Source organism: Pangasianodon hypophthalmus, chromosome 10 (assembly GCF_027358585.1).
Source record: "Pangasianodon hypophthalmus isolate fPanHyp1 chromosome 10, fPanHyp1.pri, whole genome shotgun sequence".
Taxonomy (NCBI): domain Eukaryota; kingdom Metazoa; phylum Chordata; class Actinopteri; order Siluriformes; family Pangasiidae; genus Pangasianodon; species Pangasianodon hypophthalmus.
The window spans coordinates 5,710,195-5,730,115 of record NC_069719.1 but is presented as its reverse complement, the minus strand read 5'-3'; the positions used below and the strand labels follow the sequence as shown (position 1 = coordinate 5,730,115).

General features: G+C 38.5%; 1 protein-coding gene across 1 annotated transcript in view; it reads right to left on the bottom strand.

The window, feature by feature from the left end:
• Nucleotides 1–19,244, bottom strand: part of atp6v1ba (ATPase, H+ transporting, lysosomal, V1 subunit B, member a) — a 42,129-nt gene extending 22,885 nt beyond the window's left edge. The window contains exons 1-2 of the mRNA XM_026944222.3: nucleotides 19,029–19,244; nucleotides 577–632 (exon numbers count right to left, since the gene is read on the bottom strand). Coding sequence (XP_026800023.1) covers nucleotides 577–632; nucleotides 19,029–19,137 — 165 coding nt within the window. The 5' untranslated portion in view covers nucleotides 19,138–19,244. The remainder of the gene's footprint in view (nucleotides 1–576; nucleotides 633–19,028) is intronic.
• Nucleotides 19,245–19,921: the final 677 nt, after the last annotated feature.

The following is a 19,921-nucleotide window of genomic DNA, read 5'->3' as shown; positions in this document are numbered from 1 at the left end:
TCACCCCAATTAGCTAACTCTCCCCTATCACATGACAGCTACCAACTGAGGAGAGTAAGGGCAAACACATGCTTCCTCCGAGACATGTGAAGCCAGCCTCCACATCTTTTCTAACTGCTGCTCATGCTGCATCAAAAAAGGAAAACGCTACCCGCCCTCTTCCGCATACATGAGCTCACAGACACCAGTGATTGGTTAGTGTCACTCTGATTGACAGGGGAGAGAGCAGGCCATTCCTCCCACACAAAAAGCGCAGATGGTTTTGCTTTCTTGGAATCCCGGGCCACGGACAGCTGTGGCATCATCGAGATTCGACTTCACAATTTCGTGACGATAGTGTGAACGCCACTTGCGAGTCTGGTTTACATTCTTCCTCCTTCATTCGTAACTTGTGCCTTTTTCTTGCTAACTGCTCAAATACCTGACTATAAAAAGTAGTCGGTATTTGAGCTCGCAAGGGTGCCTGTGATAACATTTCCAACAAACACGTCTCCAAATTCCCAAATCCAAACAATTCATACTGCTGATTTGTAAATGTTTTAAAAATGGCAAATAAATAAATAAAATGCTTCTTACTTTGACGTTGTCCAAGATGACCAGAGGCCCATTAACACCCGAGACAGTGGAGTAAGCTGAGGATAAAATAGACAGTGATTAGCATTATGAAATGGGGAAGAAATAAATCACTTCATTTTCAGCCATTCGGAATAACCTGAGAATATCTCCGACTGCACTAGGAAACCTGAACACTCCTCTTCCTGTCTACTTCCTGTCTACTTCTACTGATAAGAGCCATGAGTCAGTCCCATGGCAATGACTCCTCGCTCTCACACGACACCTGTGCATCTAATTGCACACAGCAACCTTTCTACAAGTATTATAATTACAATTTCCTGTGCAAATGTCAATGGCATGGCGGAGGACGGTCCTACAGTCCCCTCTTCACAGGTGTAAAGGGTCCATGCTTCACCAAACTCGGCCCGATTGGCTTGGACACGGTGAAATGCCAATTTTTCAGGCTTTCCGTAACACGCCTGTCACATATCAGCCTTAAAAACTCCAAGTAAAATGCATCAGAAATAACAGGCATTAGAGAGAGAGAGACAGAGAGAGAGACAGAGAGAGAGAGAGAGAGAGAGAGAGAGAGAGAGAGAGAGATGGCACTGAGGTTCACAGAGAAATTGCAGTGGCAATGTAACAATCTTGGCAAAAGCATCTCTGACTTCGACCCAGGAGAGTGGATCGGACCTGTGCCAGCCATCATCAGTCGAGGAACATGTACAGTGCTAGAGTAAAAGCGATGCCTCTTTGGCTTAGAATGTGACTTTTTGTATAGTTAAACCTTATGTGTATGTAGTCTTACATACACTACATGTATGGACTTGGTGATTTTTCACACTCAAGTCACTTTATGTTCAATATACTTCACCCTACGTAGACTGTCCAGTGTCCCGATGAGAAACGGTAGGAGCTATATACAGCTTCTAAAGCTAACTAATTAAACACAAATTCAATAAGGCGCTACATGCTAAGCACAGTACTAGTTACACTGACAGATTACTAACAGATTACTGTACTCACTAGGCACATTCTCTGCTATTTCCTTCCAAGCTTTGTGTTTCCTTCATAATGTCTCTATCCACATTTAACGAGACGTATGATAGGGTTAGATCACGGTTATGTGTTTGTCTTCCATTTTTGCAAGACAATAACTGGGAACTAATTGCTTGTAGGAACCAAAGGTGCGGGTGCGGGATTGATTTAAAGTCAGACTACGTGCGCCACAGGACTGGAATCAATCGAGCCAATTGTTTGGATTTATTGTGTTTTTCAGTGTCATACCTAATTTGACCATCACATGCTGCTTGCCGGAGGTTCTGTGTTGCACATATAGGTAGAAAATAAATGTTGCCTTGTCGCTTGCTTGTGTGAGCCTGGGGTCATCTTGTACATCTTGTACAGTGTAATGATGTAATTGCTAGGAATAATCGATACCAACAGTATCAAACATATAACGAATAACATAATGATTGAATTATACTGTGGATTTTTACTGTATATTGTCGAGGACATAGCAAACATCAGCTGTAGCGCTACACTATACACACACGTTCCCTAAGCAAAGCCATTTTATTATAAACTGTAATGTTTCTAGTTTATCTTAGTTCCTCTACACACAGGCCAGTGTTTCCTGCAGCTGATATTTAGATCGAATTTAAATTCCTTAAGTAATCCGAGACCCCATCTTTTTTTCTCATTTCTCCAAATGAACCTTGTTCACTTGATAAGCTCACTATATAGCGTACACTATAATCTGTGAGTTAGTAATACATTAGCAGGATCATTTTCAGCCTATTTGTCTCCATCTTTATCTTTACTTGTGCAATATTCAATATGCATTAATTAAATATTTAATATCAAGAAGTGCACTAATGTACTTTTTATTTTACTCTCATGAGGGTGAGTCAAATGAAAATTTTATTTTATTTATTTTATTTTTATTTGGTGCTGTTTATTGTTAATAAGTGTTACAAAAGCATACCATTTTTCTACACATTCTCCGCTTCATTAAAGAGTGTCTGGATTCCTCTAGAAAGAAAAATTCTAAAAATTCTAGATTATGCCACACATTTAAAGTTTTTCGTTTCCCTCACCCTCGTACTTTGTTACAAAGCAAACCAAAACAGTTTAAACGCTGCCATAATGGAAAATTTGACGTTCCCTTCTGGGATCAATACGTTTTTTTCAGCTCTTTACTTTTCAATAGACTTTTGCTAAGTTTAACATTCATATTTATTGTGAAAATTCAAGTATATTCTATACATATTATATTTTAAAACGTACTGCACTGGTCAATAAAATTAAATTGGATACTTTTCATGTGTTTGTGAAGTGAAATTCTTCTGAACAAATCACTGAATTGATTCATTCCTGCAGTAATGTTTTCGGATGTTTCAAATGTCTCTTTTAGTATTCACAAAACAATTCAACAAAAACTAAACGCCTCACTGTTGAACTGCAAACCACACACACAAACACACACACACAGTTTTGGCAGGTGTGTATCCTGGGTGGGCCATCATTAGCAGCAGGAGGTCTGACAATAGCTGAAGAGCAGAAGCGGGCGCGGTCCTCACTTTGGCTTTTCACTCGTTCTGGGAAAACATTACCGGCTCTGACACTGGAGCCAATGTGTTGTATCTCTGTCTCCTAATATCTGTGTCTACGTGTGTGTGTGTGTGTGTGTGTGTGTGTGTGTGTTTGGGGGTGGAGGGGGACACATGAACAAAGGTCAACTCAGACTTATTTTTAGGTCAACCATTAAGATTGGATGTGTCAGGTTTTGGATGTGATGAATGTGTGTATGTGTGTGTGTGAGTGTGTGTGTGTGAGTGTGTGTGTGTGTGTGTGTGTGTGTGTGTGTGTGTGTACGCATCAATGTGTCGTGCTTTGTTTGGGGGCGTCAGGCTGCATCCTGATATCAAAGGCTGGAGGAAACAAGCATACATGGCCCGACGGGGAGCAGCCGTACTGCCTCTAATTAGCCTGAATAACCAGCCAGAGCACAATCACACTGCTACACACACACACACACACACACACACACACACACACACACACACACCTGCACGTTATGTCCAATTAGTAACCTAGGCCAGGAAGGAGGGAGAAAAGCGGAGGGGATGGAAAGATTTTTCTTTCAGTCAACTCTGTTAACCTACATGATATGTGTGAAGCTAGATGTGTGTGTTTAAAAGGAAATGAAAGAGAAAGTGATAACTATCAGATGAATTAAGCACTGAGAAAGCTACACAACCCTACGCATGGCATGTTTATTTGATAAATCCATATGCCCACACAGCAAGTCTTTCACCTCATTAGAACATGACTTTTACTCTACAGCACAAAACAAGTGCTCTAACTCACAATCTCGGTGGATTAAAAGCTATTTTACAGGTTCGATTTGAGCCACATATATAGCTGTTCTTTCTTTGGCATCACTGTTGCTTAGATCATTTTTAATTTAAAGCGCCTTCAGACCTGTTCTTCATACGTGAATGACTAAATTAGCTGGATTGCACTGTGTGTCCATTTGACCTGATCCTGGATTTTTGTCTGTTCTTTAACGCTGTAGCTCAGGATCATGCTCATTCAACGGAGACATGACTAAATTGTGCATTTATAACTATTATATAATCCATTAAATCATGTATTTTTATTTAATAAATTACTAAACACATTGTGTGATTACCAAATGGAGGTTGTTCATGTAATTGCTATTGTGAGTCCTTGAATTAATTACATTTGGGCTCTTGTGATTTAAACAAGCATTTGCGACTTAAACAGAGCAGCTGACGTAAAGCTCCGCTACGGTGGTGTGTGTATAGATATATATTTATTGCTAGCATGGAAATGAGAGATATACCATCCACAGCATAACAGTAGGGCTATATTATAAATGTTTTTATAGGTCTGCTCAAAATGGTGAATTAATTTACACGAGTAAAAATAAACCGACAACTGAGCACGAATACAGTAGCTAAATCCTGCACAAGCACGTCATGTCTCTGATTTAATATCCCACAGTAACAATAAACTAAACTGTGCATAACAAAAATAAGAAATCTTTTAATGGCCTCTTCAGGCTCCTGTATTATTCTCATTAGCCAACTGTTCAAGCCTTGATATAGCTGCTATTTTCAGGTGAAACAAGAGTATGCAGTTATCGCAAACAATTTAATCTGGCTAAGTTTATCCTGAATCATGAAATCCTGAAAAAGAACTGAAAACACTGAATCAGTCAGTTTGGAATTACTGTGATTAGTAAATCTGGCAGACGTCATTATTAGTTTGGATGGTTTAAGAGACGAATGAAGAATGGCGTCCAGGTTTCGTAAAGCTAATAGTTAGCAGCTGGTCAAATGCTATTGCTTTTTTTTTTTAATTTTTTTTTTTTTATAAAAGATCTAGGATGAAACAATATAATTGTTCTAAGTCTATTTGTTACACTGCACTTCCTGTGACATCCTCACCTGCTGTCTCTCCTAAACATATTTTTGTCTCAGGGTCTGCTAAGCTTGTTCATTTGTGTACACGTGTGGGGAGAAAAAAACCAACCACAGAGAAACTGCTTTATTCACTTTACTGTTCCAAAGCAGACTCTCCACTTCAGACAGAAACACAAGCACTGAAACCAAAGAGAAAGATGATTCATGTTTCAGTGTTTAGGCTCTTGATCGACAAGATCAGAAGTATTTTCCCAACTCAGTCTTCCTCTAAAGCTTACACGTATAACACACACCTCTTCAGAGTGAGTAGGTAAAGATGAAGCATACACACAGTATAGAGCTATTTATACCTTTCATTCAGGATCAAATGATATTGATTAATGACTGTTCTGAATTCTGAATGACTCGAGTCTTAGATTAAACGTGAAGTTCATCCCAAACGGCACAATTCAGGATTGGGGTTTTTCAAAAACGCTGCTTTTAATAGATGAAAAAAAAATTACGGTGGGAAGTATGGGAGGGAAAAAGAAAAAAAAAAAAAAAAAAAAAAACACTATGCATTCAAAGCTTAACTCTTAAACCAAAAGACAGATCAAGGATAAAATCCTAAACACACAGGTGAAAGTAAATCTAGTTCCACATTTGCATTTAGTCTACATTCAGCTGCAAATATTGAAATCCTCTACAGAATACGCGACCTAAAACAAACTAAATGAAAGCAAAAGGCTCTTTTTTTTTTTTTTTTTTTTTTTTAAAGCCATCACTGCCTGAATCTCCACAGTGCACATTTTGCTTTAAATAAAAGATTAGCCTCATAATTATCATTATCACTCTAAAAGAAAACACTGGTCTAATCATGCCTGGCATCACATAATGCCCTTTTACAAATGCACAAAATACACATTTTCAGGACATTCCAACATTTTTCAAGACATTACTTTTTTTGTTGTTCTACGCCTCCTTTTGAGCGAGTGCCTGACAAATTGCAGTGCATGCTTTCGACGGATGTGTTTATAAAATGGACTTAATAGCTACACTTACCCTACAAATTGTCCATATGTTTCAAAAGAGATTCATATGGCTATTTACCAAGATGTGATCATAATTATGATGTAGGAAAATTGCCACTATATAATTGTGCATCAACCTCTTAAACATCCACCTCTACAAACACAACACACACTGCTAATGGGCAAAGGGGAAAAAAGAAAAAAAAGAAGGAAAAAAAAAAAAAAACACTAACAGTAATCTTACAACACAAGAAGACTCCTTTCCAATGCTGAGGCCTTGTGTTAGATCATTAAAGCTTAAAATAAGGCAATGGAACTATGGTTAAGAGTCCTCTTCAACTTATTGGCCCGGGAATAGATGGAAAAACTAAATCAAACTAAATAATCCAAACCATTTTATAATACAACAAGTGTGTGTGTGTGTGTGTGTGTGTGTGTGTGTGTGTGTGTGTGTGTGTGTGTGAGAGAGAGAGAAGAAAACCTAAAACATCTAGCTGAAGACCAGATGATAATGGTGCAACTCTATTTGTATTAGATATGAATTCTAAAGAAGTGATATAGATATTACACAAATAAATAAGGAACTTTCTGTGATTAAACATGTAACAAAAGGGAGAAACTCCACACCTTAGTAATATGAGCCAATCCCATGGCACTCTTTCACTGAGAGAGCGGCCAGAGCCTTGTGAAGAGGGCCTCGCAAAATAAAGATCACAAAAAAAATGGCTATACATTCACATGGTGTGAAGTAGCAACATTTCCCATTAGGCTTGAAAAACTTTGCCCGCCCCTCGCGGGACACTTGAGCTGGAGTGGCGCGGTCCGAGGGCTGGGCACCGAACAGTGGCGCGGGTCAGAGCCGGGGCTGCCAGGCCCCATTGTGCGCTAAGACGTTAATTGGTGCTAATCCAGCCCTAGGAGCTGTTTTGCTAGCCTGACCTCACGCCCCTAAGGACACCTCGGTGTGAAATACTAAAAAAGGACTCTATTCAAAGGGGCCAGTGAAAAGAGGCAGAGAGCATTCCAACACATTCTGCTCTCAAAGAGAGGAGCACAGGAGCGCGGGAGGACCGGCTGGGTTTTTTTTTTTCTCTCTTCCCCTCCGTCTTGGGCGCATCCTCACCCCCGATGCTCTGAATTAATAACACAATAGCAGTGGTAACAGTGATGGGTCTGCCTGCATTCACGTTTCTCTACTCAGGTTTCTTTTTACCCCCACGAACACGCTGCTTCTCTATAAGACGTAGTGTAAAGAGAGTGCTAATTGCCCTTGGGTTTGGGATCAGAAGGACGTCTATGAAACTATCAACAAACAGGAAAACACGGATTATACAATCGACACCTGCTGGACTGTTTAATATACATACACACTACAGACAATCTGTCTTTGACTAAAAAAAAAACAACAAAACAGACAAGACACAAGAGTGCAATGCTGAGAGAATGTGAGTTTAGTTCCAGACCATCGTGTTGAAGAGTGTATCAACTCAAGGTTGGGCGAATCAGAAAACGTTCCTTCTTTAATCTTCAAAATGGCGAACAAAAGGGAAGTTCAACCTTAAGCTCATTATCCTACTTTCTATGTCCTTGAAGAATGCTGAGACCATTTTTTTTTTGGTGAAATTGAATGATATGAAAAAGGAAAATTGACCAATTGGAAAAGGAAAAAAAAAATCATTTATGAAATACATATTTTGAAAATTTTAATCAGTTAATTTCAGCTCGAAGTGAGAAAGAGGCACCAGAGCTTTACGTCTGCACCGGACATCACAGAGACTTTATTGTTATATAGCGTAAAATAATAAATTGAATAAAGCAAAATGTTTGGATAGGAAATTGCACCATCATTGGAAACTAGGCTTGGCCTTAGTTGAAATGAAACATGTAAATACGAGTTTCTAGAAAGTGTTTTAGAACAGGTAACTAGAGACACAAGCAAACAAATTTTCATCTGAGATTTTCAAGAGTGATATAAACATTGGGCCTTTTATGCGCCATCAAAAAATTTGCTAGGACACCACACCACATTTAACACAATAGTCTAACACCCAAATTTTGGATAACAACGACATTTTTACAAAGCAAGGAAAAAACAAGTATAGATGGAAAATTGCATCGCAAACATTACGCCTGCACTAATCATCATGATTCAGGCAGCCAACTAAAAGAAATGTGAACAGAATGAACATCGAAGATGTTAAGTGAATCAGGCTGCTATTCTTCCAAACATATCACAACGTGTGGCTTCAATACGCAGCATGCAAATAAGGGCTTTTCAAAAGCTACAAAATGTCCATTTCATGCTTTCGACTAAAGACACATTAACACATTTCCGCCAAAATAATCAATTATTATTTTTTCTGGTTTCATAATTGCACCAGCTATTCTGTTAAGAAACGTAATTGTGCTGCGATTCATTCGTATTTAGAAGCCGCCAACATTATAATGTGTGAAAAACCGTGAAATAAGACTCGATAAAAAAAGAGGAATGGTGGACAAGCAAAAGAACGGATGTATGAAAGGCTGTGAATCGAAACTCGCAGGAGACCGCGATGGTATTCACTCCGGATTCAATGCTAACACAGAGAATCCAATTATGGCGCTGACAGCTCAAGAGCTCGGGGCTTTGATTTCAAAGTACAAGAATCGGACAAAAATAAGCCACAAAATTAAAAAATTTCAAGAGTATCGGAAGATTGGAATATTTTCAAGTCTTTCATGGGTACACTCTGAGGTCTCCAATGTGCACTAATCATTTCTAGTATGAAGAAATAAAAATGTGGATAAAACATTATGACCCTCAGAGTGTCAAGAAGGGAAAAAAAAAACAACAACAAAAAAAAAAAACTGTTGAACGGGGAACTGAGAAAACAGCAATGAAACAAGACTTCTGTCGCTTTACTGATTTAAGAGCCACAGACGTTGATTTAAGGATCTCATTCATCCCGGTACCTCTGGTTATTATAGTAACAAAAGTAAATTCACTTTTAGGGGAGATACAGTTATTAAATTTGTGTGTGTGTGTGTGTACACGCCGTTTATTTAATAAAATTTCTGATGAGGTTATCAGTTATACTACTACACACTGAGTGTGCTTATAAACCAATGGAAAGTATTAGCCAAGCTTCTCTAACAGTTCTGTTCGATTATAAATCATTAAACCAACTCTCACTACAAGCAAACCCTTACAAAACACACACACGGTTTTAGAATAGCAGCTGTTCTAACAAAGTCCTCAAGAGTGATAACACCCCATCAAAGAGGAACGCTCTTGGCCCTACAGGTAGCGCCTGCTGAGTGACGACTCCCTGCACACTCACACTGATTGGACCGTGTGTAATCAGAGGACTCTGTGTGTGTGTGTTATCAGGGTAGGAGGGTGAAATGTGTTGGTTGTGTTGGTTGGCAAGGAAGTACACTGAAGTGTGACGGTTTAGCCCCTGTGCCTCTCTTCAAGGTGGTGTATTAAAAACGGATTATAATGAACTTTATTTCATAACAGATCAATAAATTCGAGTTCTCTGCACATCTGCATTTCCAATTACAAATTGAGCCGCAACTTTAAAACAGAGTTCATAAGCTACAGGGGTTACAGGTTGACGTGTTCACAGTAGGATAACTGAGTAAAAATCACTATTTCACAGTATTATGGTATCAGGCTGCATTTACAAACACAGTCAGGGAGTAAAAACAAAAGAAATAACGTCTCATGGGAGTAAAGACAGAGAGGGATGTCTGGAACATGGCTTTTTGATTATAATATGTTGTTCAGAGGCTGGGCACTATGCACAGTAGGCCTGCTCAGGCATGTCTGCCTTTACCCTTTTTAAATGTTTTCTATATAAACATCAAGTACAAAAATCTACATTGCAGACTGAATCTGATTGAGACAAGACAAAGTCTCATTATAGTCGCTAGTGGCTGCCATTTAGCTACTGTTATACTAGGCTAACGATTATTTTGGGAAATAATACCCATGCTGTAAATGATTCAGCAGCTAAAGGTGCAAATATACTTCATTTTCACCAGGCGTACGTGTGTGTGCTCAGTAGCTACACAAGCTGCACTGTTTACATACTCGCTTGCGTATCTGATGTACATCTAGAAGATTTAAAACATCTCCAAAACATCTCTGTTTATCTGGTTTCCAAGTCAAACTGCAATGTTCAGTGATTTCATACATACTGACGAGCTCCGTTTCTCTTTAAAACTTTCGGCGTGTTGCACCAAACGACTGCAGGATAACACATGGCGGCCATCTTGTGTATATGTACACGTAGTTAACAGCAAGTATAAATCAGCTTTAAGAAGGAACACTAGTCCTGCAAATGAAAAGCAGAGATCACATTTTATTTTTATCCATTAATAACAAAACAACGGTGCATTAAAGGTTTTGCAGTTTTTTCATTTATGTTGGTGACAACATGAAAATTTCTTTCAGCTACAATTCACCAACAAGAGATGAAAACTATCAAACAGAATAATTACTATTGTTTATACTAATCTAGAAATTTGTTAACGGGTCGATTCTGCCTTTGAGTAGCTGCTTGTCCACAAGGCAGTATGATATGGACAAAAAATCAGTATGCCATAAAGTTGTTGAATATCACAGTGACAGGATGACAATATGCGTGCATCTGATGCAGAACCTGAAACGTGTCAGGTACCAGTGGTTATAAATAAATTGTACTGGTTGTAGATTTTATTTGTGTTGGATGTATAGACAGAAATGCACTTTTTGCTGCAGCTTTGTTGCTCTGCCTTTTTTGGGCAGTGGTGGCTCAGTGGTTAAGGCTCTGGGTTACTGATCCTTTACCAGCACCTCTGTCTCTCCATCAATGTCTCTGTCTGTCTGTCTCTCAAAACACACAGTCTATCATTTTGCAGAGAAAGCAGAAAGCGTAAACTCCTCTGTCCTGGAGACTTTTCAGTGCTGGAAAACTTAGCAAAAAACTGGTTTGTAAGAGTTACACTGACTGTTACTTCTTCCATAAATGTTACATAAATGTATCCTTCAGGAAAAAAAAAAAAGTCACCACATCAACGATTCTGTTTTTCTTTGTTACACAACGTTTTTTTTTTTTTTTTTTAATCTGTTTATTATTTGTCTTAGATTATGTGGAGTAAGTCCCCGTGTATAAGGTGTTACTACAGAAACGATAACGTATTAGATCGAGCGCATTAATTTTAACCTGTTGTTCATGTTACAGCTGGAACTAGTGTCCGAGCCGTGCCGTCATACAAAAATAATCCACGCCTTCTGACCAATCAGATTCAAGATACTGCTCAATGTGTTATTCAAAAATAAAAAATATTCCTCTGTAAAGAAGCATGGACGATTCCACTGTGATGTTGCGGTTTTAAATTTGCACCTCGCACAGAAATAATATTGATATTTGCTTTAAGAAGAGAAATAGTGAAATTATTGTTGAATAAAACTTAGGACTGAGTATTTCACCTCACTTCAATCCAAACTACAGACGTGTCTTCACTTTCCTGTACCAATTCTCACGTAATTCTCGTTACTTTTCATGGCTCGTTATTTTTTTTTTTCCAATCTAGCTAGCTACTAATGGTGTGTTTGGCTGTTCAGGTGTGTTTTAGCTCTGTGGTCATAGCCTATTTTAATACTTCACACTTTAACCCATTTGATTATAACAAACCCTCCACAACACGTTCACCACAGAAACTTGTATTGCGTTAACGATAATAACATGATTAATCACGTGACCCTACACGTCACTAATAATAGTGTAAAACCACATTCTCACTAGAAAATCTTTATTCATTGTTCAGTGTACCTGCTGCTTGTCATCATTTGATGAATCATGTATCACACACTGTACTGTCATTATATCATTTTACTGCATTTGTCGAGGCAGGCCATACTTTACCAGCTATACATATACATATAAGCCAACTGCCTTGAGGGGAGTACTATAAATATTGTAAATGCTATATGAACCCAAATTATTGAATAACTATGAAAACTTTGGTTACAAAAAAATGTTTCAAGTCAAGAACCTTGAATGCAGAAAAAGACTCATGTGTCACATTGCTTTGTGCTTAAGATAATGGGCTTGTTTTTTCCCCCCCTTAGTCTAAGTGGTACATAATTTAGAGACTCGGATACTATTTTTGAAAGTCAACTATTCTATACTCTTCTTTCAATTCATTTCATGTTCTTTGATGGCAAGACGAAGTCAAACGCCCACCGGGGGCTTTCTCTTTCACCGTCATGACAATTGATTAATTACAAGCGGACAAAAGGATTAGAAACAGGAAACTGTGGGCAAAATAAAGTGGGCTGTGACATCTGAAAGATTTGTTTATAACTGTGTCATTATGGGTAATTGTTTCTTCACAGAAATACCATTACCGTACTGAATGTCTTTTCATTTCATTTAGAAGTCTATTCAAAGCTAAAACAAAGAGCAGAGACAGTCTGGGTTAATTGCCTTTGTTGCAAATGACATGATTAAGAGAAAAAAAAATGGCTTTAGCTATCAAAAGACAGATGAGTATTGTGTTCACTTTATTTGTTTGTCTCTTTTCATAGTGGCAGACATCTGACTTGGCACGAGTGAGAGAACAGATCAGCTCATCGCACCAGCAAAAGGCTCAACATGGGGAATTTAATGAAAATTAAGCTATTGAAAAAACATCAGGACAAGGACAAAACACTATTAACAGACAGTGATCAAGGTCCTGATTCAGGACATTCCAAGTTTACTAATACTTTATCACTTACATTGGTCTACACAAAAATAAATTAGCTTTATACTGATAACCAAAGGACTGACCTGTTGGGGCGCATGCAGAGAACACAGACAGACGTGAAACAAATCTGAAATGTGCGGAATTTGTAGATTTGACTTAAAAAAAAAAGCATCAAAGTGCGGTTCTGCACGATGCATTTACAATGTTCAATCATCCTTAGTAACTGCCTGGTCAGGGTCACTGTGGTTAGGCTACTAGTTATATAAATAAACTGAGTTTGTCAGAAATATCACAGGCAGATTCAAACAAAAAAATAAAACCTGGGTGAGCAGGATTAAATAAAACAGTCTCATGCACATCTGGAGCTAAGCCCAATTATGAAGTGGAGTGATGCAGCTGAGGTTGAGGAACTGTCAAAGCCAGAATTCACACACAACACTGGCATTTCTACCTCTGGAGGTGGGGTTCAGTGTTTTCCAATGTTTCTGGTGGCATGGAGGCATGGTTCATATTTAATTAAAAAAATTATATTAAAAAATAATTTTGAGGAAAAAAAAAAACCTTCCCATTTAGGCCATGCCCACTTCAGGTTTAAATCCAACTACAGATACAATCACAGTGTTATGCTGAGTGTACACTACACAGTTTTCAAAATCAGACCCTTTCACACCACATGACCTGAAACGCTTGTAATCAGTTATTTGGTGTTGTAGGGGAGTGCACACTACATGATCGCTCACAGACAAGGTGCACACACAACTCAACCTTTCACCTGGAGAGAGCTCCGCTGAAGAGCATCTCATCCTCAAATCCCACCGTGTCAAGATTATGTAGAGAAACAAGAGAAAAAGGAGAACATGTGGAAGAAATATTCGTTAGCTACTTTATACTATGCGCGAGTGGGAATTAGGTCACAGCTGTTTTTATTTTTGCAGCTCCTAACAACATTTTCCCCCACATCCACCCACAAAAACAAATGCACGATAAACTGGATTCAGAGATCTGCTGCGCATGACCGCAAATGACTGTGCGTGACTGATTTTGATTTCCTCTCGGGTTCCTCTCACTACCGTTTCTCCACGCTGTACTCGCAACTAGTCGCAGAGGGTTTCACGCTATACGATTCATCGGCAAGAAAGACAATTATGCTTAAATATGTCAGGGCTTCTGAGATCACTGATACGAGACTGACAAAGTAGACTGCACTCTACACGACTAGTCACTGAAGGAGCAGGAGCGCACAGCAAGTAGTCGCTGAGCACCAAAATGAGTCCACGACGAAATTATCAGGGCTTTGTGACAAAAAGTCGTTGTGACAAAAAACTTGTCACTGTGTTCACGAGAAGTTTGTACTGACACACACCTTAATGCAGGTTATTCTGTTAAGGCCACAGCCACTTCTGGTTTATATCCGAACACAGATACATTAATTTTACATGCTGAAAAATACGTACAAAACACTATGCAACGACTCAAAAAAAAAAAAAAAGGAGAAAACGAAAGTGCTGTGACAGCACCACTCCACATTCCAACATGCTTTTCTAGAATTAGCACTATTAATGAGTTGTTTACGTTGCCAAGGAGACGCCGCTGTCAATCAGTACATGATATGATACGCCCACACAGTTCTGACGTGGCACAAAATAGGACTTTGTGTAGTTTTTAGTTATAATAAATCACAGTTAGAGATAATAATTAATAAATGCTTATATAATGACAGATCTTTAGTATCACATAAGTGTAATTACTTTATCTCTGTAAACATTTGCCGTTCCAAAGATGTCTACAAAGTGTATTTTGCCTGAAATGCCCATCTCTAGTGGTGATGATCTTGGTTTCTCAGACTCACATGACATGTTTGCATGCCCATCATTCATCATTGCCTTCAATCACAGGCTGCTATCAGTGTGCACTCAGCTTTTGCTCACTGATGTTGAAGAAAATGGAGCTGCTAGCTAGCGTGCCTATTAGAGTGACTATTTCAATCCTTCTTTTTGGGGCGGAGGAGGGGGGTGGCGTCTCGAGCGGGTGTGGGCTATACAGTTTCTTTCTCTCTTTCTGCTTTGGCTTTCGGACTCAGTTCTTCCATTAAGTCATTTCTTTTGCGGTTTGCTAAGAGTGCTAAGAGGCTTTTAGCCCAAGCTTTTTTTGGCATGCACACACACACACACAAAAAAAAAAAAAAAAACACTAGCTTGGCGTTTGAGAGAAAGCATGTTTGAGGTTTAAATTAATGAGGCAGACGCTGAATAACGTCAATAATACACAAGGAAAAGGGGGAAAAAAACAAGAAGGGAGGGTGTGAGGTAATTTTAGCCAGCAAATTTACAGATAAACAAAATTAACAGATCAAGTGTGGTAACATCAGAAGATTCAAATTAAGCCAGAACAACAGCTTTAAGCTTAATATAAGATGACTACATGACTATACTACAGCTGAAAATTTTGCTGTATGACTTCACGTGTGTATTACTGATACTAAGGGATTGTTTTTTTTTAATCTTTTTAAAATATAATCAGTGATTTAGGTTATTGCAGTGATTTCCACAAAGCCACAACCACAAAACACATGACTGCACTAGAAAGCCTAATGTTGTAATGCTGCGTTCGAGGTGAAGTTGTGTTCGAGGCGATGTTGAAAACACCCCCTCGACTTGAGATTTCAACTCGTCAACTTGGGGTAGTCTTCTCAAATAACAGTTCCTTCCCTGTTTACGGAGTGACATCAAATCAACATGGCCACGCACTCTGTGAACAGTGTAAAGTCTCCCATCTCTACTTTTAAATTAGTTCATAGCAGTGTTGGCTTTAGATCAGTTAATATACAGACACAGCACTGGAACACTGACCATATTAATCGCTGTTTTGAGAAGATAATCATCAACATTAAAGTTATTACAAACATTAGCATGCTAGCTTGTTGCTAACACTACTTGCTACTGTCTGATAGCTAGCTTGTTGCTAAGCTTCAAACATTCATGAAACATTTTGGACTTAAGTTCATTGTAATAGTAGAACAGCACCAATAGCCACTCATGCCTATAACTGTAAAAGTGTGCTTAAAGAAACTCTCGTGGAAGCGTCCATGCTCTTTTTTTTCCCACTTTGCACATGCCGAGGTGGGCAATAACTTCTTTAAAACTTGCAAATTACGACTTACAAGTCGAATACAGCAAGTGGCTAATTACCTTGCAAGTGGTAATGTGCGAGTTGTAATAAAGTCAATAAAAAAAAATAAATAAAAAAATCAACTATTGCACCTTTAAATTTACATCATACAGGTTCTTCTGGAAAGTTAAGCACAAGCATATGGTCTAATTTTGAGGATGTAAAACTCAAAGAATTTTCTTTAAAATTGTCCACCACACATCTTCGTTTAATGATGAAAATCCAGTATTTTGCAATGTTTGCACAATATCACTGTGTCTGGTTCCTCATAGTGCGTTCAATTGCAGCTGCTGTGTTTTAAAAAAAAAATTAAAAAGAAAGAAAGAAAAAATTAATGTCATTGCCTTTGTCCAGAGATGTACAGAATAGCTGAGGCTATTAATGATTGGTGGATTTCCTCTTACATTTTTAGCCGCTCCGACGATTTTGTACCAACAAGGACTGTAAGATCCGAGTCTAAGGCTATTTTAAGATCACAGTGATTAAATCAGTGCTAAATCCTTCAAAAGCTTTGGGATGTACTAAAATTTAAAGGTAATTTAATACAACACTACTGACCACTTTGATTCATATACGCAGTCCAACTTCTTTGTGTCAAAATAAATACATTTAAAAATGAATGTGTGTTTAAATATAGGGCTGATGGTGTTGTGGAGATTTCCGTGAGCAGGGAGAGCCGAGTTGGTAAACTGACGCTCAGTGCAGTCTGCACTTTCACATCCCCCTGCAACGTGAGGCATCTGGGGAAGGAGAAAAATCTACCAAACAGGAGTGACATGACTGATAACGCAACTTCAAAGTAGCAGCATAATGTCAACGAGAAAAAAAACAACAACACAAAGCAGGAAAAGGCAATCCTGGATACAAATAGATTTAAAACCCTGCCAAAACTAAATAATAATCAGTTTTAGTATTTAATGTAATATTCTACAGGCACAGCAATCAGAAGAACATGTCATGGAACCTGTTTTCCAATCAGAAAACAGTACAAAAGTACAGAAACACACGGCTTCTCAAAAGTTCTTATAGTTATTAGCCTGTTTGACTGGTCACTCCAAGTGAATGGGTTTAACCAAAACCTCAATAACCTGTAATTAATATCAACTTTCTGTTGGCTGAAAGCTCTACGGCTCTAATAAACAGCTGAAGTAGTGCTGTACATATTCATGAGTTAAATCTGCATCGAGCAGAAGCTGAGAATTTATTTTAGAGTTAAAATGTCAACCAAACGTTTGAGAACGCCTGCTCTAAAGTATCTTCATAACAGCAGTATTGTACGGATCCTCCCAATAATAAACTGGATTGCCTACTAATAATAATTATATCCGTCACTCCGACGTCTTCATAAATGGGGAAGGAACTGGTAGTTGAGAAGACTACCCCGTGTTGACGAGTTAAAAATTTTAGGTTGAGGGGGCGTTTTCTTTTACTTTTACGAGTTGGAGGCGGGGAATTACAATTTGCATTCTTGAGTTCAACGTGGCGTAAATGCCAGCGCTAAGATGAAGAGCTTCTTCATTACTAAATGCAACGCTGTACTAATACGTGATAAAAAGTTTACTTGTATAAAAATGCATTTGGTAAGATTACACCTTGACATTTGAATGATTCCCGCCCATACTCATGATGCTCCGCCCCCAGGGTCTACGATTGCCCATAGAGTAGAACGTCAAACTGCGATTGTTATAAGAAAAAAGTTTTTAAAACTATCGTATTATAGTTTACCATAGAAATGATCTGTATGTGGAATTTCCAGGTATTTAGCAGCGTGCTGTAGGTTTTAGGCCGTCTTTGAAATTTCGACATCACTATATTTGCAACCACAGGCACATGACTTTTAGCAACTTTATTATTTTCTGTGTGAGCCAATAAATAATGTGTTGCTTTTAAATGTCACTGTGTGACACACAGCAACTTTATTTTGTGGGGCAGAAATTGTGTGATGGCAAAATTGCAAAGGAATTATACAAGAATGGATCCAGATTATCCCAATTTAAACTATCACAGTCAGTAGAAGGAATGAAGTACATTCCTGAAAAACTGGATTAAAAATGAAATGCATTGTTGAGGTTTACCTACAATAAACACACACACACACACACACACACACACACACACACAGTATTTGGGATCAGGCCAAAGGCTTCCAGCACATACCATAATCATGTCCCTGCTGACTCAGTCACGTGACTGTGTCCCGTGATGGGGATTTTATTATCATTATCATCATCATCATCATCTTTCCATCTGTCTAGCTGATTTGGAAATTTTAATCTCAATCCTCAGAGCATTTCTGATATTTCACATATGATTATACATAAAACATCCCAATTTTGTTGAGTAAAGAAGTGAATCAATTCTTAATATTAAAATATATTTAATAAATATTCCATATAATAGCACAATTGCTTGATTTAACTTGCTCAAGAAGTTTTGATTTTTTTTTTTTTAAAAGTTGTTTCACTATTATTTATAACAAACGAATACTGCAACTTCCATTCACTCAGGCTGAAATACAAATGCCTTCTGACTCCCTACATAAGTGCACTACAAAGGGTATAGAACAATCCGCTTTCGTATACTAGCTAGTGCACTACATGTGGAAGAGAGAGCCGTTTGGAATGCGGCAACACGGATCAATTTACGTACAAAGTTGTAGCTAATGCTAGCTTGTTTAGCTGAGCTGACTAGCTTAGACTTTTATTAGGATTTAAAGCTCATATAGTTGTCTAAACGGACATTTTTGTTAGTTAGCCACCAAGTCACCGAGTGAATGTGAAAGTCTTGTGCATGTTAAGAAGAGTGACAGTTAGCGTTACCTTGACAGCTCGGTTAGCATGCTAGCCGGCTAGCTGTGCTATCTGTGACAAGCCGTCAGAGGAGTGAAAATAATAAATAAAATAAAAAATACGAGCTGCAGTGTACATTTAGTGTGAGTGGTCCAAACAGAGAACCCTCCATGTTTGTTGTTCTCCAGTTATAGTTACAGGAGTCGCTTCAGGTTTGAATTAAAGGTTACTAATTAATCTCTCTCTCTCTCTCTCTCTCTCTCTCTCTCTCTCACACACACACACACACACACACACACACACACACACACACACACACACAGTGTACTCACTCAGCCGAGGCTGTGATATATAGTTTCTTGTCACGGCTTGTGCGTGCTGTCTGGCTGCAGCTTCTGGCCCGTTGAGGTCCACCGGACGATTCGCGACTAACGCTGCCATTCTTTAAATTCAATTAAAACAAAACGCGTCGCCTGACGAGAGCACAAGCAGCACACACACTTCACCCGGGCGAGTTAATGCCACCAGTCATATGACCCTGCGGAAGAGGCGCGCTCACGTGGCTTGGAAGGTTACGTCATGACGCAGGGCCGCCGTGCGCGCTCTCGGACGCACAGACAGGTAGATACTGTAGATGCAAGCACTGTAAATATCCACTGTGTGTGTGTGTGTGTGTGTGTGTGTGTACATGATTGAGCAGATAGTGCTCTCCTGTCTGTTGCATGAGCAACATTTTGAAATGTGTCTTGGAGGAAACATGTCAGCCTTTACTCAGATTAAGACAATGTGTGTGTGTGTGTGTGTGTGTGTGTGTGTGTGTATAACACTAAACTTTTCTTTATGCTTAATGTTAGAGAGAACATAAGCTCATAGGCAGTGTATAATATCAGATGGGACTATCTACAGGGCCTCCATACTGTACAGAGGAGACATTAACACTTTTTAGCAAAATGTCTTCAAAATTGTTCATACTTAGTTTATATCTATATATATATATATATATATATATATATATATATATTTATATATATATATATATTTATTTCAGATAGCCTTTAAGAAGGCTTACCAACTCAGGGTCTGTATACTTTTATATATTATATACATTATATTTTATGTATATTTTTCTTTTTCTTCTTCTTCTTTGTTTCATTGTATGGTCTAAACCGTTGTGTTTTCACTGTGCATATGACAATAAACCTCTTGAATCTTGAATCTTGAAGAA